The sequence below is a fragment of the Acanthaster planci genome, linkage group LG08 (assembly GCF_054643075.1).
Source record: "Acanthaster planci isolate LZ-2023a linkage group LG08, COTS_SCS, whole genome shotgun sequence".
NCBI classification, from domain to species: Eukaryota; Metazoa; Echinodermata; class Asteroidea; order Valvatida; family Acanthasteridae; genus Acanthaster; species Acanthaster planci.
Genome location: NC_141784.1, coordinates 16,838,082 through 16,861,924, shown reverse-complemented (window position 1 = coordinate 16,861,924; position 23,843 = coordinate 16,838,082). Strand labels below are relative to the sequence as shown.

The 23,843-nt window shown below is 40.9% G+C and overlaps 1 protein-coding gene across 8 annotated transcripts in view; it reads left to right on the top strand.

The window, feature by feature from the left end:
• dgkb (diacylglycerol kinase beta) overlaps window positions 1–23,843 on the top strand; it is a 159,280-nt gene that overhangs the window by 98,679 nt on the left and 36,758 nt on the right. For 6 of the 8 annotated variants that reach the window (XM_087140234.1, XM_087140232.1, XM_087140235.1 and 3 more), the window contains 2 exons: window positions 3,410–3,486; window positions 6,132–6,492. In XM_087140234.1, coding sequence (XP_086996360.1) covers window positions 3,410–3,486; window positions 6,132–6,492 — 438 coding nt within the window. Of the gene's footprint in view, window positions 1–1,662; window positions 1,857–3,409; window positions 3,487–6,131; window positions 6,493–23,843 lie in introns of those variants that run through there. The other 2 variants (XM_087140231.1, XM_022248589.2) reach the window with 2 other exon arrangements.

Below are 23,843 nucleotides of genomic sequence, written 5' to 3'. Positions count from 1 at the left end.
GATGGATAGGATTATGGGGAAGGGTAAGAATAGGAGATGGATAGGATGATGGGGAGGGGGAAGAGTAGGAGATGGATGGGATGATGGGGAGGGAGAGTAGGAGATGGATAGGATGATGGGGAAGGGGAAGAGTAGGAGATGGATAGGATTATGGGAGGGGGAAGAGTAGGAGATGGATAGGATGACGGGGAGGGGGAAGAGTAGGAGATGGATAGGATGACGGGGAGGGGGAAGAGTAGGAGATGGATGGGATGATGGGGAGGGAGAGTAGGAGATGGATAGGATGATGGGGAAGGGGAAGAGTAGGAGATGGATAGGATTATGGGAGGGGGAAGAGTAGGAGATGGATAGGATGATGGGGAGGGGGAAGAGTAGGCGATGGATAGGATGATGGGGAAGGGGAAGAGCAGGAGATGGATAGGATGATGGGGAGGGGGTGGAGTAGGAGATGGATAGGATGATGGGGAGGGGGTGGAGTAGGAGATGGATAGGATGATGGGGAGGGGGTGGAGTAGGAGATGGATAGGATGATGGGGAGGGGGAAGAGTAGGAAATGGATGGGATGATGGGGAGGGGGAAAGTAAGAAATGGATAGGATGATCTGGAGGGGGTGGATTAGAAAATGGATAGGATGATGGGGTGGGATATAAAGTGCAGAACTGTACATTTACCCGTTAATTAAGAGGAATTTTAATTATGCACCATCCGTCAAACTCAAAATGCACTGCTTATATAATCATCCAGGTCTAGTCTGACTGTACTAGCTGGACCCACTTTCTATAGGCATTCCTCTCTCCTGTAAAGAACTGTGAAGCCTTTGTACCTGTATCTCCCTTGGTGGTGGTCTTTGTTGATTTACTTTGAAATGACATGCGCCTTTCAATGCACAGTCTGTACACAGCACGGACTTGGTTTTTTCTCCTAGAGTACAATGAATTGAATTGCTAAGGTCGATAAAAAAAATTGATAATACTTTGTTGGTATTTACTTGTTTGATTTAGTAACCATATTTATATAACATGGATATCTCTTGCCTGTTATTGCAAGAAGAAATTCAAATTCATTGCAAGCAGCAAGCCATGGCAGCTTTGCCGCTCTAGTTGTAACATTGACATGATAACTGCAAATTGGCAACCATGCCGTAAAATAACAAATGGATTATTTGAGCGGGATGGGTGTTTTTGTTTTATCAAAAGCCAGTGCTAATATAATGCAGCTTGCCTTGAAGTTACAATAACCTTGCAAGTCAACTCTACACTTAATGGCCCATTTAGTACATGCAACACCCCCCCCCAAGAAAGACAATCCAGAGATCACCCCTGACTACCATTCACCCAAAGTTAAAGAGTACCAGTCCAGTTGGCCAATCGTGTGTGCCCATGGCTGAGTAATTCCTTGTGAAATCAACCAACAGATCACACTGCGACTAGGAAGTGTTGGAACTACGCACAATACACAAATGACTTCATGTACACGAAGGTTTGTGCGTTCTGTCAGTCTGCACTTGCAGACGTAAAAGGTGGACCAACTTTTTTTCTTGACTTGGCTGGCCAGTCCTTCTCATATGTATATAATTCCAATTTCCTCTTATCACCAGGAAGTAAAAAAGGAAATATCGGTTTAGGGCTTTGTCTGATTGTGTGACGTACATGTAGTGGGGCACATTCAGGACGCATCCAGTTATGCGTGGTCACAAAGACTGAGTTACACGGCATGCTTTGTATTCACACTGACACGCTACGTGCACAAGATAGTCAGAGATTTGACATCCGTAGCTTCACTGATCTTGTACAGTATGACAAATCTGAATCGCATAGCGTTTCCTTTGGACTATATTCACATGTATTCAAAACACTGTAAGTACTGTATGTGTTTGTATGTTTGAATGTTTAGTTTACAGAGTGATAAATGTGTACTAAGAGTAAAGGCAAACTCAACATTTGTGATCATGAAAAATACAAACGTGTATTTTGTTACAATTATGTAACTCGTAGTCGAGACTCTGGACAAAACTTGCCAGACTGATTGGTCTTCACAGCAAAAATTTCCAGTGGTTTGGTGTATAGTACAAGTGCACCATATGGGTAGGAAGTGCGTGTAAGATTCAACCTGCCTGTGTGAAAGTTCTCAACGTGTTGTCATTTCTGTCCAAGTGCTGTCAAGTGCTGTAGCCAAGTAGTCATTTACTCTGACATTTGGTGCAAGTTTGGCAGTTCTCGTGTGGATCTTTGATTGAAGTATCCCAGTCATGGATGTTCATGTAATTAGTACTTTCATAGCTTCTTTAGTTCAGACAAGATTTCAGAGAATCTCTGTTCTAAAAACTGCTGTAAGAGAATCGGAGAAGACACTTAAAAGTTAGAGAATCCTGAGAATAGTGCACTGGCTTTTGACCTTCTGTTTAATACTTTTCAATGTTTAGTGTCTCTGCATAGTTGAACCCTAACAGTCTCAAATCCTCCAATTTCAATACGATTTTACATACACCCTAGGGGGTTAGGGTTAATTAGTATTTTAGACAAGCTGTGCTGTGGGTCTTTGTTGACTTTATGATTTTTTTAATGATTGTTTAAAGTTCTAGATAATGGTCTAGATAATGGGCCATTATTTCAAGTATCCTAATAAAATAGTGCTCAGTACATTTTCAGTCCCCGTTAAATATTTGATATTATTGTACATGTATAATGCACTGTTTTTGTTTGTGTTTGTTTGTTTTTACTGCACAGAAGGTCATCTAAGGCTTTGAAACAAAATAAATTTTCACTGAGCATATTCTGAAGTTCAGTTTCTTTACTTTCTAATTTTAGCTCAACTATTGTTTCTTCATGTCTGGCCAAAATTCAAACATTTTTGTGTACAGATTTATTCTCTGGACGCGGACAATTAAAATTAAAGTTGTGAAGCAAAATTCCACTGGGATGTGGTCACTAGTAATGGCTTGGACCTTGTCCCAACTACTTCCCAATGTGTATTGTCTGTAGTCTTGCAGGAAAGTCCTTGCCCTTGGCCGGGCAGAAACCGCCAAAAAAAGTTGTGTGAGTCAAGACTAGGACATTAGACTCATTTCCAGAATTTACTTTTGTCCTAGACACCAGCGTACATTGTTAACACATGTGCCTTTGATTTATTAAACTTGCCAAGCGTGGATATGAGACTACATCCAATGAGACCAATATATGCACGAGTCCAGGATGAAGTAAAGTACAGCCATTTGCCAGCTTTTTCCATGGTTGGTTTCTCGTGGATGTCAGATGCAGTTTATCTTTTCTGTTTCCAGGGACTCAGACAGGGACTTCACCGCAACCCTGACTGTTTCTGATATAAATCATTCCAAACTTTGAGGGATTGAATTGAACATTGCTTGTTTGGATTCTGTCTAATAGTCTTCCCTCTTCCATTTTGATTGCAGATTCCCGCAAGACTCTCAAGGATGTGCTGGAAGAATTCCATGGCAACGGTGTCCTCTCCAAGTACAATCCAGAGCAGGTAAGGGTAGTATTCTACTGGAAGAGATTGCAGTACATTGATGCTACATGTACATGTACCAGGGTTTTCTTGCTAGCCTTAGCCACAACCTCAATTCATCCGTATTTCATCCTAAGTATCGTTTACAAATTGCTATGAACTGACAGTCCTAGTCCCTTCCCCAGCAAAACTAGACATATCTTTCCCGGATAAAACATTTTCTTTCATTTGGTTGAAATGGAACAAAAATAGCCAATAGTTTCCTTCCGTTTAGTTTTTAAAGCAAAAACACCTGAAATATGGGCTAATGATGACATCGCCTGGTCATCATTGGCCACTGTGACCAATATGGGCGTTTCCCAATAGTGCGCTGCCAAGAGTTTCAGCGCAGTGGCCACTCTACGCAATGCATGTTTAAATGGGTTGACATGTCCAGAGGGCTCGACCAGCAATACGCGTTTGGAAATTTGGCCAACACATTGCCAACTCTTGTTGGCAACCTATTGTGGTCATCCATGCTGCAGTGGCTTGTCAGTGTATTTGTAGGCATTCAATACTTTTCTTCCTCCAACCTTGGATCAGGCTTCCTTCTTGGGCTGTTGCACTTTGTTTTAATGCCCTACCTCAATGACAAATTTAAAAAATGAAAAATTAAGTGGAACATCAAGATGGTACCATTCAAACCTGGGTCACTAAGACAATACATAGATGTGTACATATAAAACTAGATCAAAGATGAAAACAATGAACAAAGATTAAAACAGTTGCTAAGGTTACAGGATATACATATACATGTATATACATGTACATAAACAGGAATAACAATTTGAAATGAAGCAGGTATGGTTTTTACAAGTTTCAGTATGTTTCAACAACCCATCTGTTATCACATTTACAACACTCTGGCAATAACAGGGTTTGATTTCATTTCCATCAAAATGGTTTAAATGTGTCTTTTTTCCTAGTTTTGTTCTTTTTTGTCTGTGTGTTAGGGGAGGAGTAACAGAGTATTATTGATCTGTTTTGATACTTCCTTGAGTGCACTTTCTGTGTAGACTGCCTATGGGAGATGAGTGGTTTTCCATCACCAAATGGGGGGTTTTGTGGGAAGGAGGTTGAGGATGAGCAAGAAGTGAAACTAAAATAAGAGGACTAATGACATCCAAGTACTTGCAGTTCCTGATCCTGAAATAACTTGGCATTCAAAACATTGACATTACCTTGCTGCATTCACGCCATCTGTTTGGATCTATTAAAAGTAATGCCTCACTCATGATAAAAATAATTTTGCTTACAGATAAGGGATACTTCCTTCATTTGCAAATGTAAACTAAGTAGGCCTATTTCTTGTTTTGAATGAAATCGCTGATGTTCTGACAATGCTCCATTTGTAGATTATATACACATGTAGATTGTTAGATCCGGGATAGGGACTGAAAATGGTAATGCCACCCACCCATCTTAAGTAAGGAGCACTACACCCACAGATCTGGGCCCAATTTCACGGCGCTGCTTACCGCAAGCGAAAAAACGACACAAACCATCGCAGAAAATTCTGCGCTTACGCCAAACGTATTTCACAGGTTAGCGAGAAATTTTGGCTTGTGCGCATGCGTACATCCCGTAATTAAGGATTCTGTGCTTAAAGGGTTAGCGCAGAATTTTTCTGCTTGCGCGGTTAGCACAGAATGGAGATCGTAAGCCCTTTACATGTACGTACACGTACAAATGCAGCCGTTCTTCATCCGGCATCCCTGCACACAAGATTTGTAGAGGTAGCTGTTGTGGCCTGCTCTTTGCTCATTTTCACCATCCTCGGGATGGGCTCATCGGGCTGCATCACATGATTTTCTCTGAATTCTCATTGGACTGAAATTTGTTTGAACTCTTTCCACATGTGCCAGAGTATCTTTAACATGCTTGAATAAACAGCAATCAAAATTGGTCTAGGAAATCAAAACCATTCATAACTTATTATAACTCAAAGCCTTTGATCCACACGTCTTATCATCAATACCTCAAACCGTCTCCCTTTGAACAATCATAGGCACGGTTTTCCCACCTTTCCCTAGCTAATTCCATGAATATTCCCTGTAGCTTTCCTATTTCTTCAAACTTCAGTTGACACTGGTACCGGTAAGGTAAAGGCTGTGCACCAGAACTTGGTATCCGTGCCCAGGACCATGGTTGTCAGGAACCACTTTCAAATTCAGTGAATTCTCTGACAAAGACATTTTTGAAATAACAAGGCCACGGGCAGTACTGGAACAGATGTCACATGCATGTTGAAAAGTATTACTGAGCATTTTGGTTGAAAAATTTGCCAGTGGCAATTTGCATTTTTCACACACGCATTTTTCATTATTCTTTGAATTAAGGGATTGGATTTCTTGTACAGGCACCCACTAGCTGTGTTTTACATACAATTCATTAGGGAACCCATGTAGTTCTTGTACCACATTGCATATGCAAGTACATGTTAAAGCTGGTGTATACCATGGGCAAACACAAATGCAAAATACGTTTAACATGAAACACTCATGAGTTTGAATTTGTTCAACTGTCGTGAATTTGCAGCATAATTATTTGATGCGATGCAGCAATTTTACATTTGTCTTTGCTTTTGTGTCTAGACAAATGCTCACCTTTTCTCAATTTCCTTACAGCCAATCAACTATGAAGGCTTCAAGCTGTTCATGGAGACGTATCTGGATGTGGACATGCCGGAGGACCTGTGCCGTCACCTTTTCCTCTCATTTGTCAAGAAGACGCCCGTGGTGGCCACCCACCACGACATCGCCAAGGGTAAGGAGGCTGCGCAGCAGCTGGACGTGACGGGCATGATGGCCGCCGCCACCACGCAAACGGCCTGTGCCCCGATCTGCACGGGGGCCGGCAGCGCAACCTCGGTCGAGAAAAGCGCCGCGCCGGGCCTGGTAGCCATGACAACACCGCCGGTTACCGCTGGCGACACCACAGCCACTGCTACTACCATCACAACAACCACAAGTTCAGAGCAGGATAGGGGTATGAAAACCGAAACCAAAAAGATACCAACTTGTTTTACCATATTGAGAACGCAGTGTCCCCCCTTCTTTCTCGTTCTCTCATCCTCTCACTAACATGCATCATTCACTTTAACTGACTACCTTGTATTTACTGCACTTACATGTAAACACCACTTTGTTCAATAGTCTCCCACTTGTTCTGTCAAGCTATTATCTGTGGTGCTAAGGAACTAACCAGCAGTGATGGCACGAGACTGCTTGTCTTTGAATGTCTGCTCCATTCTTGGAACATGGTCTCCCCACTCATGAGCATTATAGAATCTGTTTTCTGAAGATGATCATTTACTCTGCAAATTAAACCTTGCACCAGAAATGTCATGTTTGTCACCTTTCAACACCTGTGATTTGCTCAAAGGAGAATCTCGAAAGTGTTCCCCCATTGCACAAAAGAGGTACATGTACATGTAGCCTGCATCAGACAACCTGTCATGCTTTGGGATTGCCACACATGTAAAATGTTTTGTCTTGTCACTGCTTGACATTCTCTCCAAAGCATCTTAACACTTGCACCCATCTCTTTGTTTCTTACATTGTCAAGTACCAAAAATACTAACCCACCTTTGCTCAGCTGTATCATGGAATACCACCTGTAAACAAATATTCAATTAATATGCTCTGAACATTGCATTGTACACTGGTGAACAGGAAGTTTTTGTGTTAGAATATCCTTTCTCATAACTTACTCTCTGCTTTTCATCAAACGATGATTGTCAACTTAGTTTCTTTGTAAGGTTTCATGGATTCAAATGGGAAGAAATCAGGAATTTTAAAAAAATGCCTGACCAACCATGTTTTATATACATACAGAACTGCTCGTAGGTTTTCTGAGTGGTTTTTTTTTTGTAATTTGTAAAAGCATTCAAAACATTCTTTATCTCTGACTCCTCTCCTCTTTTGAAAGAATATGCAAGACAACGATGATGCCTATTTTCCACAAGTTTTGAAAAGCACACACAAGCCCTCCCCACCAGTGTACACACAAGTATGATCCCCAACTAAAGTTAGCCAAAAAATTGTCATGTTTCTGGCGAAGCTACCATAGATTGGAAAAACCAGGTTGACGTACAGTACTTAGTGTTTTTCACAAAGCAACAAGTAAGCCAGTGGTCTTAGGATTAAATTTGACAAGATTGTTCATAAAAGGTATATCGTCCCACTCCTAAAGCCTGTCATGCTCATTAAAACCACAGCACAGTATGCTTGCCAGCACGAGTAAGCACCCCCCTAACCAGCCAATATTTGGGTTATATATATATATAAAAAAATGCATGCATCTTGCTGGCAGCTGTAGAAAGGCTTTTAATGATGCAATGGACCTGCAGTCAAGAAATGGCTCCTTACTTTAGCTATAAGACATTGATATGCTTCCATCTTTTTTCCCTATTGACTGGTAATGAACAAATGAAGAGGGCAGGGCACTTTCTACCAAAAACAAATCACCATTGATCTTGAATTTAAATCAAATTTCACTCCATCACCGTCCCTCTATTCGTCCAATGGGACTAGCAAACTTGCATTGCGGAGAACAGTAAGGATTGCCTGCGTTTGCTGTGCCTTCAAGAATTACAGAATAATCAAACTTTAGAAGGAAATTGTCTCCACATAATCACAAGCACTAGAATACTGGCCATATTGAATTGAAATTATTTCTTGTTTAATTCAGTCTGTAGAATCAGTGCAAATACAGACATATGGTTGGTGTTTTCATTATCCATGTGTATTTGAATTTGTTTTTAAATGTCAGCATGTTTGTTTTCAAGTACGTCATCATGAGTGTGTTTATTCAATTTGATGCATCGGAGTACAGCTTGGAAACTCTTAATCCATGTTTAAATGGTCTTTCATGGCTGTTGACAGTTAAGAATATATTACTAACTGAAAATAACAGTCCTACAAATTCAGCAGTAACAGAAAGGGCAAATTTTTTTTTCAAAGACAATTTATACTACAAAAGTTCAAATCTGCATGTAAATGAAATAGTGTTCATTGTGCCTTATGTCCAATATGGTTTCCATTGAGCGCTGGGTATTCCCACGTCACAAACTTGACAGTCTTCCGTTCTTTGTACTTGAGTTAAGTGAATTAGACTTGGGGGAAAGAACAGTCTGTGAAAGGAATGCGTGATTTTCATTTTCTTATCTACATGCAGAAACTGTCATCATTGGCCTTGACTTTTGCAAACAATGTACATGTATGCTGTGACTTTGGATGTTATTGATGACTCCCGTGCCACTTGCTTTGCCTCTGCTGTCAAACCAACAATGGAAGATAGGGCGGCTGGCAGGCCAACTACGTGTTCATTTTGTTTGGAGTGGGCTTGAGGTTTTAAGCTGCAGATTGACCTTGTACATGTCCTTAATGGGGGTATCCACTGAGAGCAGTCAAGCCTGACTTGCAGTACAGCTCAAGTACATGTGAATGGCAGGAGTGGTCTTCATCTTTGCAGCCAGGAAAATGGTTAGATGAGTTGGTTCACTTTTTTGTGATAATGTTTGGCATGGTGAATAATTCCGGCTGTTTGTTATTCAAAGGAGATGATGGGATTTTGTATGCTTTCCAGAACAGAAATAAACAGAACAGCACCAACCAAATGGAAAAGTCCTCTGAGGCACACTGGCCCAACCTGAAGGCAAACACAAACCCCTTACTCAATCAAAGGACAAAACAGAGATTTATTTCTAAGACATAAAAGTCACATGTTTAATAGTTAACATCGCTCAATATAGTCACAGTGTGCTTTGACAGACGTCATCCTTGCCCTTTCAAGTGCTTTGCATAGTTTCAACTGATCCTAAGGAACAATCAATGTGCCAATCAGGGAAATTTATCAGAGGTAATCCTGGCCACACCGCCCCCTCCCAAGTTTGCAAATTATGTTGTGACAACAAATCCTGTCAGTTCTTGGCAAAATTCCATTCTGCTCCAAAGGTTTTGTAATTGGAAGCAAAACAAACTCAACAGTGGTTTAGAGCCTGGATGAAACAGAAAACCTAACAGAGACTCCAGTAAACTTTCATCAAGATTTTAAGATGATTGCTGAGTTACGCTAAGTGGTAATTTTCCCCATAACCCCTCAGTTTTGTGAGGGCTGAGTGAAGCAATCACTCATGACAGTTTTTTTTTTTGACAACTTTGTTGAGTCACAGTCCATAGTACAATTGAAACAGTTACAGAATGTTTCTCAGACTGTGAAGTGGGGAGTCAGGTTGGCAGGGTAGTTCTTTCCTTGCCTTCCACCTCTGTGGTCCCGAGTTCGAATCCCGGCCCAGTCCACATGTGGATTGGGTTTTCAGTCCCTACCTGACTCCGTGGGTTTTACCCAGACTATTCCTCTGGGGTTTTCCTCCCACCTCTAAAACTGTAACTGCTTCTTACTGTCTCCCCTTTACTGATGTTGGTGAATGTGGGTCGTATGGCGGCTGCCTGAGGTGCCCTTGTATGCCATCGGCTCAACCATGTTTAAATGTATTCATTGTTCCATGCTTAATGTCTTCATTGTACAGTGCATTTAAACATATCCATATGAAATTTGTGCTTTATAAATGAATAAATTATTACTCTTAATATTATTATAAGTGTTCCTTTAAAAACAATCCCCAGAGCCACGAGTGAAGAGATACTGACGTTTCATTTCACTGAAAATTTGTGTGGTTGGTCGTTGCTTCCCAGAATTTCCATTGACTCCGATAACTATAAGCCACCTTTAGAAACGTAGAAATATATCCAAGTGCATTGTGGATTGAATGCAACATATTGATAAATATACCCATTGTAAAATTCCTTGAAAAGTGGAAAACTGAAACTAAAATGCTTCTTAAGTTACATGCTTCCTTTAACAACTCACCAACTGAGAACCTATTTGTACAGTTTGTAAAGTGATGGATACCCACCTGGATGTGATGGCACAGAGGATCAAATGGTATGTTGTCTAATGTCCCACCCCAATGAATGTTGGATATACTATTTTGTGTACAGAATATTACAGAGATGCCACTTTTCTAGTTCTATCCTTATTTTCTTTTTTTTTTAATCAGACCTCTGAAATTCTGTTTTTCCTTTTTTTCCATTCTGGCTCGAAAGAAAATGCCAGAAAAGAAAACGCAAAAGAGAATGCATTGATTTTCGCCTCTGTGAATTCCAGTTCAATGATGGTTGCGCACAGCATGCATGTGTACAGCTCTTTCCCTGTAGTGGCCTTAAAAACATGGCTGCCTTCGTCTGCATGATTGTCAAAATGACTGGAGATCCAGCAGCGCTACGTGTACCAAGTACTGCACGGTGCAGTGAACTGGCCGAACACGTGCCTCGTGTGGGGGTATTTGAGACGATTTGTGCTTGCTGCTTGCACTGCGCCATGCTGTGCATCTCTGCGCTGAGCGCATTTATCACACAGCCTTGAATTCAAGTCTATCGTGTCAGTCAGTGGTTCCCGATCGCAGTGGTTGCATGAATAGGAATATTGTATGTAACAAGTTGGGAACCAACGACATCATCATTGTGTGTTTTCGCAGGCCGCAGCGGGCTTCCGATTGATGTCTTCTACCGTATGCTGCTATGAAACCGTGCACGGTGTGGAGTTTAAAATCTTACAATATACGTGTGCTTCATGCAACAGATTTTATCAAATATGAAAAATGTAGAATGTTAGATAGAACGAACAACTTAAAAACCATTGAATCAAACATGAAAAGTGGAACTGGACATGGTTGTAATGGAAGAAAACCCCTGTCGTTATGCAGTCCTCTCACCACAATCGGTCGTGTGCTCCAATGTTCTTTGCCCGGATTAAACTGTTTCGTTCTTTTAGCAGACCCTGTGGCATCTCTGATATTGGCATTTGGAAAGATTTAAGGGACTGACGGTCAGAAGCTGCTCTTGATGAACTTACAGGTGAAGATTTAGAAAAGCTCTTACAGTTTGTTGATGATGAGACTTGACAGACTGAGGTGGGCAGAAAAACATGATTCCACACCGTCTCCTAAATAAAGCACCCCGTTAGCAGTCATGTGATCAGCAAGATCACATGTCCAGTTTGTTTTTCTGTACCATCAAGGAGGCAGCTTTGGCTATGACACTCGGCCATAACAGCTCAGGCCCTTACCACTGAGGAGTGAGAACAGGCGACTGGCCACCGAGGACAGGGAAACATCATTGTTTCCTTTGTGTCCTGTACTCTCATATTATTATTAGTTTGTGTGGCCAGTGTTTGGAGCTGTGTGTAAAACCCCTGTTTGATATGTCTGCGGGACCAGGCTGGCTTGGTTTTGCTGATGATGTCATCATGAAAAGGCTGTGTTATGTGGGTGGAGTACGGACTTGGGAGACCTAACAATTTTACAGTCACAAGTCTTTGATAATTCATTCTTAATCAACATATCCTGAAATAGACCCTGCCTTCTGCCTATACACACTCAAAGGATGAACCTGTCTGACTCTGGTTAAAGCAGCATTATCAAGGCACACTGCAACTAGTGTGATTTCTATCTTTGAGTATACCGGTACAATGCATCAGGTTGGATATCCAGTCTGTATGTGCAGTAAATACCCATTCCGACTGGAAACTGGCAGCCTGGTGGTTTGACTGAGGACCTGTGGATGGATTGAGACAACGATCTCCAATATCTGTCACTTCATTAGAGGTTGTCTGCCATAGCAATCTATTCTAATGGTGTGATTGGCTGTAGCTGCCATACACAAGTAAATTTATGCAATAAATGCATACAGAATCTTTCTACACTGACCTGGTCAGAATTTGTCAAAACAGCTCTTTTTTTTTGCATCAATACATTGGCTGCATGCCCCCGACTTTCATCAACCAATGAGAACATCTAATCAGAATACTTGAGTGGTTCCCTCTTTCCTTCTAACACATCACTTGGGTTCATCTTCCTCGTTGGTTTGACCAATATTCCAGCTTCTTTCCTCCTGAGATTTTGTGGATCACTTCTCCCATTTCTGAATCTGAGAATGTCCACTGGAACTGCACGCCCTTTCACAGAAGCTGTCCACACACAGCAAATAAGTCTACTCATACCATTCTTTTTATCTCCCTCAGTACTTTATTAAGGATATGCATTTCCCTGAAATTGCCAGAAAAATCGAAACCAAAATGCAGAGATAGGTGAATACATGGTAACCAGAGCCTAGATGTTGTAAGCCCCTTCCCCCATGCACCCCCCCCCCCGAGATTGTTGAAACTAGATAAATATTGGCCATGGCTCATGGTCCCCTCTTTCGTTGTTTGGTCTGGGATCCCTGTTTGACTTGCAAGTCTCGACTCCAGCCAAGTCTTTTAATAATGAAAACCCCTAGAAATGTCACTTCTGACTGGCATCTTGTTGGGCCTCCCGTTTATTACCCAAAAGCCAAGGGGAGAGCTTTTTCCTTCCTCGTCGGACTCTTCTAGCAAGCTCAGCTAATCTCCATTTCGCCCTGAGATTGCATCACAAGGTTTTGGCGTGGGTGTGTGTGTGTGGGGGAGGGGGCTGACCCGATGAAGGTTGATACTGTGGAATGGGGTTTCTAGAACGTGAGCTGTTTGTTTTTTGTCGCAATGTAAACTGTTTGTGTGTTGGGATAAGGTGGGATGTAGGCGCTTGTATTTGCCCAGGGCTACAAAAATATGTCATGTGGACAAAACTAGGGTCATGTTGTCTACATGTCATCATCTCTCCAGGCAGGTGCGCACAAAACCCATTAGCCTTATTTTTTTTTTCTTTACAAGATGTCATTTTTTTTTTTCCCTCCCTCGAAACGAGAGTGTAGGCTTGCCTTGGGAAATAATGGAGATGAGATACGCATTGAAACTTGAAGCGATTTTGGCAAATTCTGTATTTTTATTTTATTTGCCAACGTACAATCGTGTACAAAACAGCACAAGCAGAAGGGGCCAAAAATTAAAGGAACATATGAATAATAGATCAAAGGGCAAACCCTTGGTAGCTTTGGCAAGGGATGGCAACAGAAACAAGTTCACTATGGTTTATAACCTCATGCTAGCAAAGTTAACATTTAAAAAGATAGCACAATCTGGCATGTTGAAAATCACCCTGAATGAAAGATCATTTAAAAAATTTGTTCAACACTATTCGGCCATAGGGAGAGAATTTCAAACTTCCATTTGTCTGAATTTCAAGCCTGGGTATGCTTCAGATTGTGTGCATCGGTCAATTTGAACCTGACGTCCCCGGGTTTCTGTTATATGAATGTCCAAACTGTTCTAACATCATGTGAGTTTTTCAAATGCTGGAGGGTGATTAATCTAATGAGCACAGGAAGATTTGGCCTTGCACCAACGATAATGGAACTAAGGCACAGAACGTAAAACAGCATTTGCCCATGCACTTTGGGAGAAAATGACTCAAACAACATGCTTGTTTTTTTTATGGGAGCATCTAGTCAGGCTGGGTAGTCTCACAACTCAAGTCTGGGATATTCACAGTTAGATGAACCTCCGCATGCACTAAAAGTCAGTGCGTGATCTATCAACAATCTGGAAGTCTAAACTTCTGCTCCAGTGGGGGCATGGCGTAGGTAGGTCTGGATTTATATGTACAAGCCCAACATGTAGATGGCGTTTATAAACAAACCTGACAGTGCTTAATTGTCAGTCACCAAAGAGGAGGTTTCGTGATGTCTCAGAAGTATTGATATCAATTACGAGGCCTCACAAATGTTAAAAGTCCAAGGACTGCATGTAGTTCTGTTTCTGTAACACTGAATGTTTTGATCATTTTAATCACACTTGTAGTTCAAAGAAATGTGGTTGAATAATTTGCTACTCATTTGATTACTTGTAATTGCGCAAAGGAAGCAAATAAGCCTTTTGCGAGTTAACTTTGACCCAAACCTTGTACTCACAGTACTAATTACTACTCCTCCTCTCTTCCTTTGGCCCCAAAAAACACAAACACATGGGTCACTCGCTGCAATCAATTCCGCAGTTCTTTAAATTCACGTGAACGTAACAACTTGAATTCTCCAGACTAAAATCACTGTTGCTATACCTCTTGATTCGGGGCAAGCTTTTGCTTAGTTACATAAGAGACGCCTTGCAACAATACACTGTTCTCAATGGATAAGAAGGGCACAAGGGAAGCAGTCCATTCCAGAGATGCTGGTCACTTGCCCCGAATCACGAGATATAGCAACAGTGTCTTTAGTCTGGGGAATTCAAATCGTTATGTTTACATGCAATCAGATAGCTCAGTGAATAGATTTTATTCAAATTCAACTTGCAAATAGCTTATTGCATGTCATTGGCTGTGGCACAAGTTGTTTGGCCCAGCTCCTGGTCCATTGCAGTCTTGATTAGTGATGAGCTCATTCTTTTGTCTTGAAATTTACCTGCAGAATTGATTGCAGTGAGTGACCCATGTGTTTGTGTTTTTTGGGGCCAAAGGAAGAGAGGAGGGGTAGTAATTAGTACTGTGAGTAATCAGTGCATTCGCTTGACGGTTGCCAAAAATTGGGCGGCTTGGGGGGCTTTCTTATCCTGTCCCGTGTTCACCATCAACATAGCTTCGCCTAACCAGTCATGGGCAATTCACTTAGTGAGAGGCAGTGCAACCCATACATATATCTCCATGATGGAATTGTCTGCACACCCAAATGCCCGGGTCACAGATGCATTGGGTTGGTGTAAAACTAGAACTGTTTCCACCATCTTTACAAAGTGCCCCATCACTGGTGACAGATTGAGAGGTGGGGTGACAGTCTAGCACGACTGGCACCATTCACCCAGCACACTAGTGGAATACACTGTGGATTACAAATACTACTTATGACAACTATTAACAACTGGCTCCGCAAGCAAGATAATTTGCTTGTTCACAACAGCTTTCATTTGTGCAGCAAATTATAAACAGAAGTTGCTACATTTTGACATCTGAGTGTTCCAAATGAAAACAAAAATCAGAAATAGACCTTTGAAGTTTGATTTTAGTGGAAGAATGCCCTGTCAATGCCATTTCAGTTTGAAAGTTGCAAAAACGTCTTTAAAAAGGATATTCAGTAACATTAAAGATTACCAAAACTTTAAAATAGATAAAATCAGCCCATTTCAATTTCAGCTGTTTCTTCATTCCTGGCTGCGCCTAATTCCTCCTGCTTTTAACATACTGCATCACCTTATTGTATATGGGGTCTTTCTGTTGGTTAATACATACACCCTGGCAGTCGTGTTGCTCCCTTGAACAAATCAGCAGATCACATGATTTATACAGTTTGGTTGTTGATTTGCTGTGCTTGATTGCGTGCAGGCTTCTACTTCGGGAAAGGTTTTTTTTTTATCAGTTGTGTGGGTGTGGGAGTTCACCGCTGCATCTGTGTAAAGTTGGAGAGCTTTACACGGAGTGGAAAGAAAAAAAAAGTGACAAAGCCATGTATACATGTAGTTACCATCCTGTAGAAAAGTTCTGCGTCAGGGAAAGGATGATTAATTGATTTTGCAGAGACGCTCAGTGCTGAGGGACAACTGGATTGCATCAGGATCTTGTCTGTTTTTGTAATTGGGAGAGGAAAAAAATGTTGCGATATTTACTTAATGTACACACATATCCGGATATTACATGTGCAATAAATTACTCCATCTGAAGGAATGCGATTTCATTTCAGGGAGAAATTTTGTAGGCCAAACACGATAGGACAGTGTGAACTTTTCTTGGTATGTTGCTTTTTCACACAATTTGGCAAAAGTTGTCTGACCGAGCTAGTTGATGATAAAGATTCTGGTTAAGCTCTGATGGTTTTTAATGAACCCAAATTCAACACCGGCTGTGTTATCCTTGTGCATTGTCTTTTTTTCTCGGTAATGTTTCAGACTTCAAGGTCCTACATGCATGTGGCTGTATGGATGCATGGTTAAAAACTGTGGTATACAGTCTGTACCATATCAGTGTCTATCCAGTGTGCCAAGTGCATGGGACTCTGGTGGTTAATACAAAATAAATGTTATCTTCATTTGCCATAAGTAAACAGAAATTGTGGCCTTGGGAAGGTCTGTATTCTGAATTTCTTACCAGAGTTCATATCAAGGAGTGTTCCATTACCTCAGTGTTAGCATGCTCATGTTAAAAAGGACAGTACAGATCTTGTTGTGAAGCACAAGGTAGTGTGTTGTACCACGGAAATGGTCTGTGGTTATTCATGCGTCCAACTTCTTTGATCTTTTTTTCTCCATAGTAGGGCTTGCGTGATCTTTCTTGACAACTCTTGAAATAAATACCTGCTCTTAATATAGATGTGTACATGTATTTTGATATGGAAAAGTAATGTATTTGAGTCATCCAAAATGTTCCTTTTCAATATAACTTACGAAGTTTCTCATACACTTCACAAAAAAAAGGCAGTACTTGTTATTCACCAATCAGAATGCCCTGAATCTTAAATTTCAACCCCAACATAATCTTCCATTAGCAAGTTTTACTCTGTTGATAATGGTAGACTTGGTTGGACTGCAGAATGGAAAAAGTGGCCGTAAACAGCAAGCAGTGTGTGTTGAATCTGAATGCTAACATTTCAAATGCACTTTTCATTGAGTCTCTGTTTTTTTCCTGTCTATGAATTCCTGACTATTTTCACTTTGTTCATGGAAGTTATAATTTGATCAGCTAGTTGATGGCTGTCGCTTCTGAAAAGGCTTTTTTTAATCAAATTAAATTCTTTTTTTAGATGATAGTGTGAGTGACTTTTTCCATATGATTCTCTAATACGATGCACCGAAAAGACAGAAGACGCACGAGAGGAGGTCATTTTTTTATCACTGATCTCCAAAATAAAATGCCGTCACTATTTTTGGACATATTGAAAAGGGTAGAAGCAATCCTCTTCAGCACTGAGCACTTAATTGTAGAGAACACTGCATTTCTCTGGTGAGTCCTTTGTTCGGATTGGAAAAATTTGCTATTCTGGAGAGAACTGAATCCTTGTTCAGTGTCGCCCGTCTGGCTTGATTGATGTCATGCTGTGTGTGTTGTATTCACCTAAGTGTACAATGTGTGTGTACATTCAGGAGATCTGCTCTTCATGAAACATTCCAAACACTGAACAATAAAAATTAGACCTTTTTTTCTTTCTGTTTACAAAATGGCCAGGATGGCACAACAGCAGCTATGATGTATTGAGATGTTAAAAGGAGTTGTCGTAAATAGGCTTGATTAACTTAGGGTTCGAGTTTGGTTGTATTTCGAGTTGGAGTTATAGGTTGCTTTTCTTGGCAAAAGAGAAAGAAACTAAAATGTCTCCCTAGACATGCAAGTTTATACGTCATCTGGCCGGATGGGCAAGGTTTTTTTTGTGGCAGCTTGCAGCACTGTGACTGTAAATTTCATGAAATTATAATTAAGCCCGGTCGCATGGCAATGTACATATGCATGCAGTTTTCGAGATTCGAGATGGATGGCCAGCCTGGGCTTTTTGCCTGAAAGTGGCCTGGTGGCCCTATCTTAGTGTTCAAGCATTCCACCGACTGCTAGAAGGTTGCCCTGCTCTCTCCTTTACACTTTGTTGTCCCTTTTTCATCAAGTCAGATCGCCCTAGGGGGGCTGGAATCATAACAGTTATATTCTGGTCAGACACAGTTTCCAGCCGCTGTATTCTTTGTTTTGTATTTGTTTTGAATTGTTATTTTTATTTCTTTATTTTTGGCTGTTGCATCAGCAAAATGAAGAGACAACATACACGCACAGGTTGTGATCAGTTGTTTTGGGATCATCCCTCTGTTTGTGACTTCTGGAATTACGGGTACACCCAAGACTTGTACAGAGGAGTGTGATGGTTGCATGCAGTACTGTCAAACCTTCACAGCAGTATAATTTCATTTCTCGTCTTGCCTGTTCAAGTAAATTTGAAACAGTAAAATTGCAAAGACTAAATTGTGAAAGATGAACACCTTCAGTCGTTAAGTTGCTCTGTAATCCTCATCAGGCTAGCCTGGTTTCCGTATCGATGTAAAGAGACGCAGAGAGCATCGCTGATCAGTTTGTGACACTATGCAATCACATGAAAACCTTTGTCTTGGTTGACTCAAGCGGGGGACACAGAGAGTTGACATACTTGAATTTGGTCCAAGCTTGCCGACTGTCTGTGTTGGAAGTAAAAAGACTTACAAACCCTTCAAGACTTCTTTCCCCCACCACATCGTTTTGATAACAAATTACTCCTGAAAGTGTAAGCTGTTTGTAAAAATCATGTGATCAATATAGAGAGGTTGGATTTCTGTCAGAATGACATAACTTGGTCTTAATCATTGAAATGAATGCATGGATCATGCACCCAGAAATCTTAAAGTTTAATTTTGTTATACTCTAACGGAAGTCTAGCCTGTCAGAATAATCATATCTTTGCCATCGCACAGAAGTACCTCCCTCCCCCCAGCCCTGAAAAAAAATTCAAGATTAATGTTGTACGTTAATTTACTAATCCAGCTATTATTTAAAGTGCATGCCATGTTAGCGTCCACCTACATACTCATTAAGGCTTTATTTAGACGAGAACGTTAATTCTTGAGCAGACATTCTGGAGGCTGGGAGATTGGGGTACAGAGAGAAGCTTAATGTGTTGTGACGCCATCGCAAATGGAAAGACAGTGTGCAGCCCCTGCCCCCGCTCCAAGAGAATCCTTGCTAAGCACTGCTGCATCAAGGGAAAGACATTTTACCCAGCCCAGTGGTGCACTCGTTGGTTTCATAATGCCGATTGTGATGATGGTTGTACTAAGTTCCATCGAACTTTACCTCGCACCGAGTCAAATTCTTTGTCTGTGATGTACCTTATCTAATATGTGGTCACGTGTCAGACCACTCATGCTAAACATTCGCTGCATGATGGTGGCAAAGGGAGACCCCCCTACCGGTGTCTTCTTTTGAGGTGTAGTCCACTAATACAAGCCCCATTGAAAACAGTGTCAAATCAGCATTGTTTGGGGCCCAATAATATGCGTACCTGCATCCCTGAGGCATCTGAAACACACGGTAAATTATTGTATGGTCCATAATCTGTTACTTTCTTTTCAGTTTTCTGTGGGTTAACCGATTACATTTTGAGTTATTTCCTCAAAACAAAATTGCCTCCCAAAAAGTGATTTTTCTAAAGTCTGCTACCGGCCATTTTTCAAGTGACAACCCTCAACTTTCTCGGGCACTTAGGACCATTTTTCAACCATATTTTTTAGCCATTCTGCTCTCAGGTGAAAGCCCAAAGTCCCAGGGAGTTGATTCTGGCAAAGATTTACACAATTTCACCATTTTGGGAATCATACAATCTCCTTTTCAAAAGATACTGTAGAGCGCTTTTAATGCTAATGAGCTGGCCAGAAATTCTCACTTGAATCAGTGGACTGCACCCTTTGTCTGGTACAGTAGGAATCTTGGGAAATCCTTTCAGATTTCTAGGGTTGATGCAATAGGTACAGAAGCCAAGGGTATAACTTATTAGGCATCACATGTGGGGGGTTCCCCCTCTGCCACATATTGTATGGGTATCCTAAAACATCCCCCTCCCTAGGGCAATTTGTCAATGCCAGTTTGTCTTCTTTAGAAGTTCAATCAGTTATTTTGCAGCAGACAGAGAGGAGTATTCCTGTCTTCTGTGGTGTTATGACAGGTGTATGACACTGAGGTCATTAGATTCATGATTCTTCAGAGATATAGTATAATGCATTTTTCATCGAATTGCACTGTTTATATGAATAAGTAGTTCAGGGAAGTAGCTCTTTGTGGACCTGTGGACATTAATTCCATAATTTCTTCAGTAATTGTAGCTGTCTCTTTGAGGTTGTTAGTGATGAATGTAATACCCTGGAAACATTCTTTATTTGCAAACAACTGTTTGTTTGCTGTGAAATGAATTAACTTGTCATGATAGCCATCAGTTTCTGCTCCTGCTTTCACTCATTCATCCATTGATACCTTTTAAGGTATCCCTCCATTATTCATTACAACACTGTGAATTCCAAAGTGAAAAATGGCAGATGATAAACCTCTTCTATATTCTTACATGTAAGTGGAGTTCCGGCATGTATGGAAATGACTCCAAACATAGGAGAGAACTAGCGGAGGGTGTTGGCAGGATTACACCCCTCCCCCATCTCAGAATTCATCCCCTCCTCTCTCACCTCGCACCTCACACAAGGACAACATCCAACAGTAGTTTCATGTTGTGCTAAAATTTATGCTGAACATGATAAGGACTAAGCAGAAGAAACATTCACGTATCTTCCAAGATTAGTAGTCATAGTTGTCAAATAATGTTCCCAATGTTTCCTTGCCACCAACTGTTCTCCTTTTATTTATGGAGATGGAGTAACCTGTATATTTGAATCTAATTGACATTGCACACAGTTATCTGTGAATCAATCCAAAACATGAATCTCGGTCAGAATGGTTTTTAGAATATTTCCCCATGGTTACTTCAAACTGTAGGACAGTATCACACAGCACTCTACACATCCCGAACACAAAACGTTTTTTGCACGCGCACAGTTTTGAGACCGCTGACATTTTGGCAGGCCTTCCAATCCACTTCGGCTAATTCCTGACGTTAGGTCGCAATGGCAGAGTGGGTAATCCCATATCAATTAATCTCCGTCCATTTTACTAACAAGTGGAGTAATTAATTGAACACAGACATGCCAGACTGCATTACACATGTATGTCCTTCACGGTATTCCCTTCCACAACACCGCACCCCAACATTAATGCCATATTGTTTATAGATATGAACATGCAAGTGTCATCAGATGCTAGCCATAATTTATTTGGTAAGGAGATGAAAAGGTTAAAAAGGGCCACATTTTGAAATCAAATCTGTTTTTCATTGAAAAAAATTGTTTTTAAATACAGAAAGACCATAAGTCAGTAAATTTGAGTAATAAAGACAGCCCTCCGAGATTTGTGTGTACTTTCTTCTTCACAGCAAAGAATTAAAAACAATACAAATGAAATTACTAGCATGAAAAATGTAAACACCTTCCAAAAAACTACAAAGAAGATTCAAACTTGCATATAAATGTACAAAGATGATGTGGCTGTTTTCTTTGGAAATTTGAAAAATCGTTTAAGGACCTCTTGACTGAGTTCATAAAAGTTTAATGTTGACACAAAAACAGCTTGAAGTTAAGTGTGATTTGTAGCTGATCAATTTGGCTGTTTCTACAGGTCAGACCAGTTGGAAAATTAGTTTTATAAAAAAATTATTGGTTGGATCATTATCCAGTGTGTCGCACTTTCCATGCAATATGGAGACATTAACTCACATTTCTTGATTAACATTTTAACCAACAGTTTTATCCCACAGTGAGCCAGTTCAACATTTCACCTGTGCATGCCCAAAATCAAGCACTTCCGAGGTCACTTGGTAACAGCAATACATGTACATGTATATGCACATGAGAGGTGTGGCCAATCAGCACAGTCATGTGCCAACTGGCACATGTTTTGTTCTCTAATGACTTTTCCATTTTGAAATATTGAACTGGCTCATTTGCTGGTCGGAAACTTCACATGCTGACAAACGACACTTGCAGTCTGGCACATTGTGGAGTATTACTTAACTGTGTTCGTGTATCTTCACCATACCAACGGTGGATAACCAGCATGATGTGACAACCTGCACCTTTATACACCGTCATCCCCCCCCCTCGTTGGAGCTTGCTTTCTGGGATGGAATATTTAAATTCTCACTGGGTCATGATACAAGTGCATAGTGCTTCTGATGCAGGCAGAAGGTTTGAGGGATGCACATTCATTTGTGGCCTGTTCTCGCAAAAAAGAGTAAAGTTGACATAGTATTATAGGGAAATTCATTTTCAGGTCTCCTGCGTTCACATACCCCTGCTCAGCCTACATATGCAAATTTCTGATTTGCCTATTACAATTCGCCTAAAAGACTTGATAAATGCAGTCTGCCCCTTGACCCTCCACAATGCACTGCGATCCTGCCGCCGTGTTCGTCCTTCTTTTCTCAGTGCCCATCATTTACGGATGTGTCTTTTATGGCATTTTCAGTGTTTCGAGTTCCATACCTTTCGCGTTTGTGAATTGACTTGATTTCTGTTTACGAATAAAGAGTGATTTCTTATCTATTGGTTTGAATGCTGGAGACTCCTCCCCCACATAAGTGTGGGTCCGGTCTCCTGGTGATACTTAGCCCTGCCCAGCCGCTTCCGCCCATCCTTCCCCACTTTGGCTCTGGTGGTTTCACCGCTTCGAAAAGAATGACGAACGTAGCGGCGGGATCGCAGTGCATTGCCGAGGGTCAAGGGGCAGAATGCATAATCAAGTCTTTTCAACGAATTGTAGTAGGCACATGGGCAATTTGCATATGTAGGCTGGGCATGGGTAAGCATCACTAGGAGACCTGACCCACAGTAGTGTGGGAGAGGAATTTAAACTTTGATACCGAGCATTTATTTATCTTTCATTTCTCAGATTTTAGGTCAAATCCATTATATGAACTTCGCTTTTTGGGGGGCCAGCATACAACAATGAAACATGAACAACAACATCTTGTGAAGTGCTCATACTGAAGATAGTATCACCAGTTTACTGTCTTCTCAGAATAATAAAAGAACGGAGCTCGGTATACCAAAAGAGACAGTTCTAGAGAATATGAGAAAAATATAACAAATTTCAATGCCAGAAAAAAGGATTTATGACTTTATTTTATTTGTGTGGGCCACACCATATGCGCATATGTTGTATACCAGTCAACAGTGGTTCAGAAAGTTAGGTAAATGCATTTGCTGCATGCGTATTATTGCCGTCAGTATCGCTTTAGGCACGAGGGTATTCAAAGTACGAATGACATTTGTGAAAAGTCATTGTTGTCTTTATACATCAGTGCAGATTTGTGTTGATCAGCAAAGATTCAGGCTTGCAACACTTTGTGTTTTGGTGATTTTTGTGCACATTTTGGCCATTTTCCTCCTTTAATTTGAACAAAAGCAACAAAAGGGTTTCTTGGGTGCACATGGGTGCAGTAATGGATAGCTGATTTTTCAGCTCTTTCTTCTGGCTGATTTCCATTTTTACGCCCCAAAACAAGACATTTCATAACTAAATTACTATTTTTAACCACTTCTATTATGATGTCATTTTTAATGCAACATGGGCGTACTGGAGGCACAATCGCTTTGCCTTTCATGTTTGCCAAAATCTCATGACAGCTGTGGCTGTAATTACATATTTGAAAAAAAGGAAATGTATTGAATGATTTCCAGATGTCGTCGTCCGTGTTGTGCATTATGGCTGTTTTGCATTTAAAATGGTCAAGTTAACATACATGTGTACCCATTCACAGTGCATGTTGCAA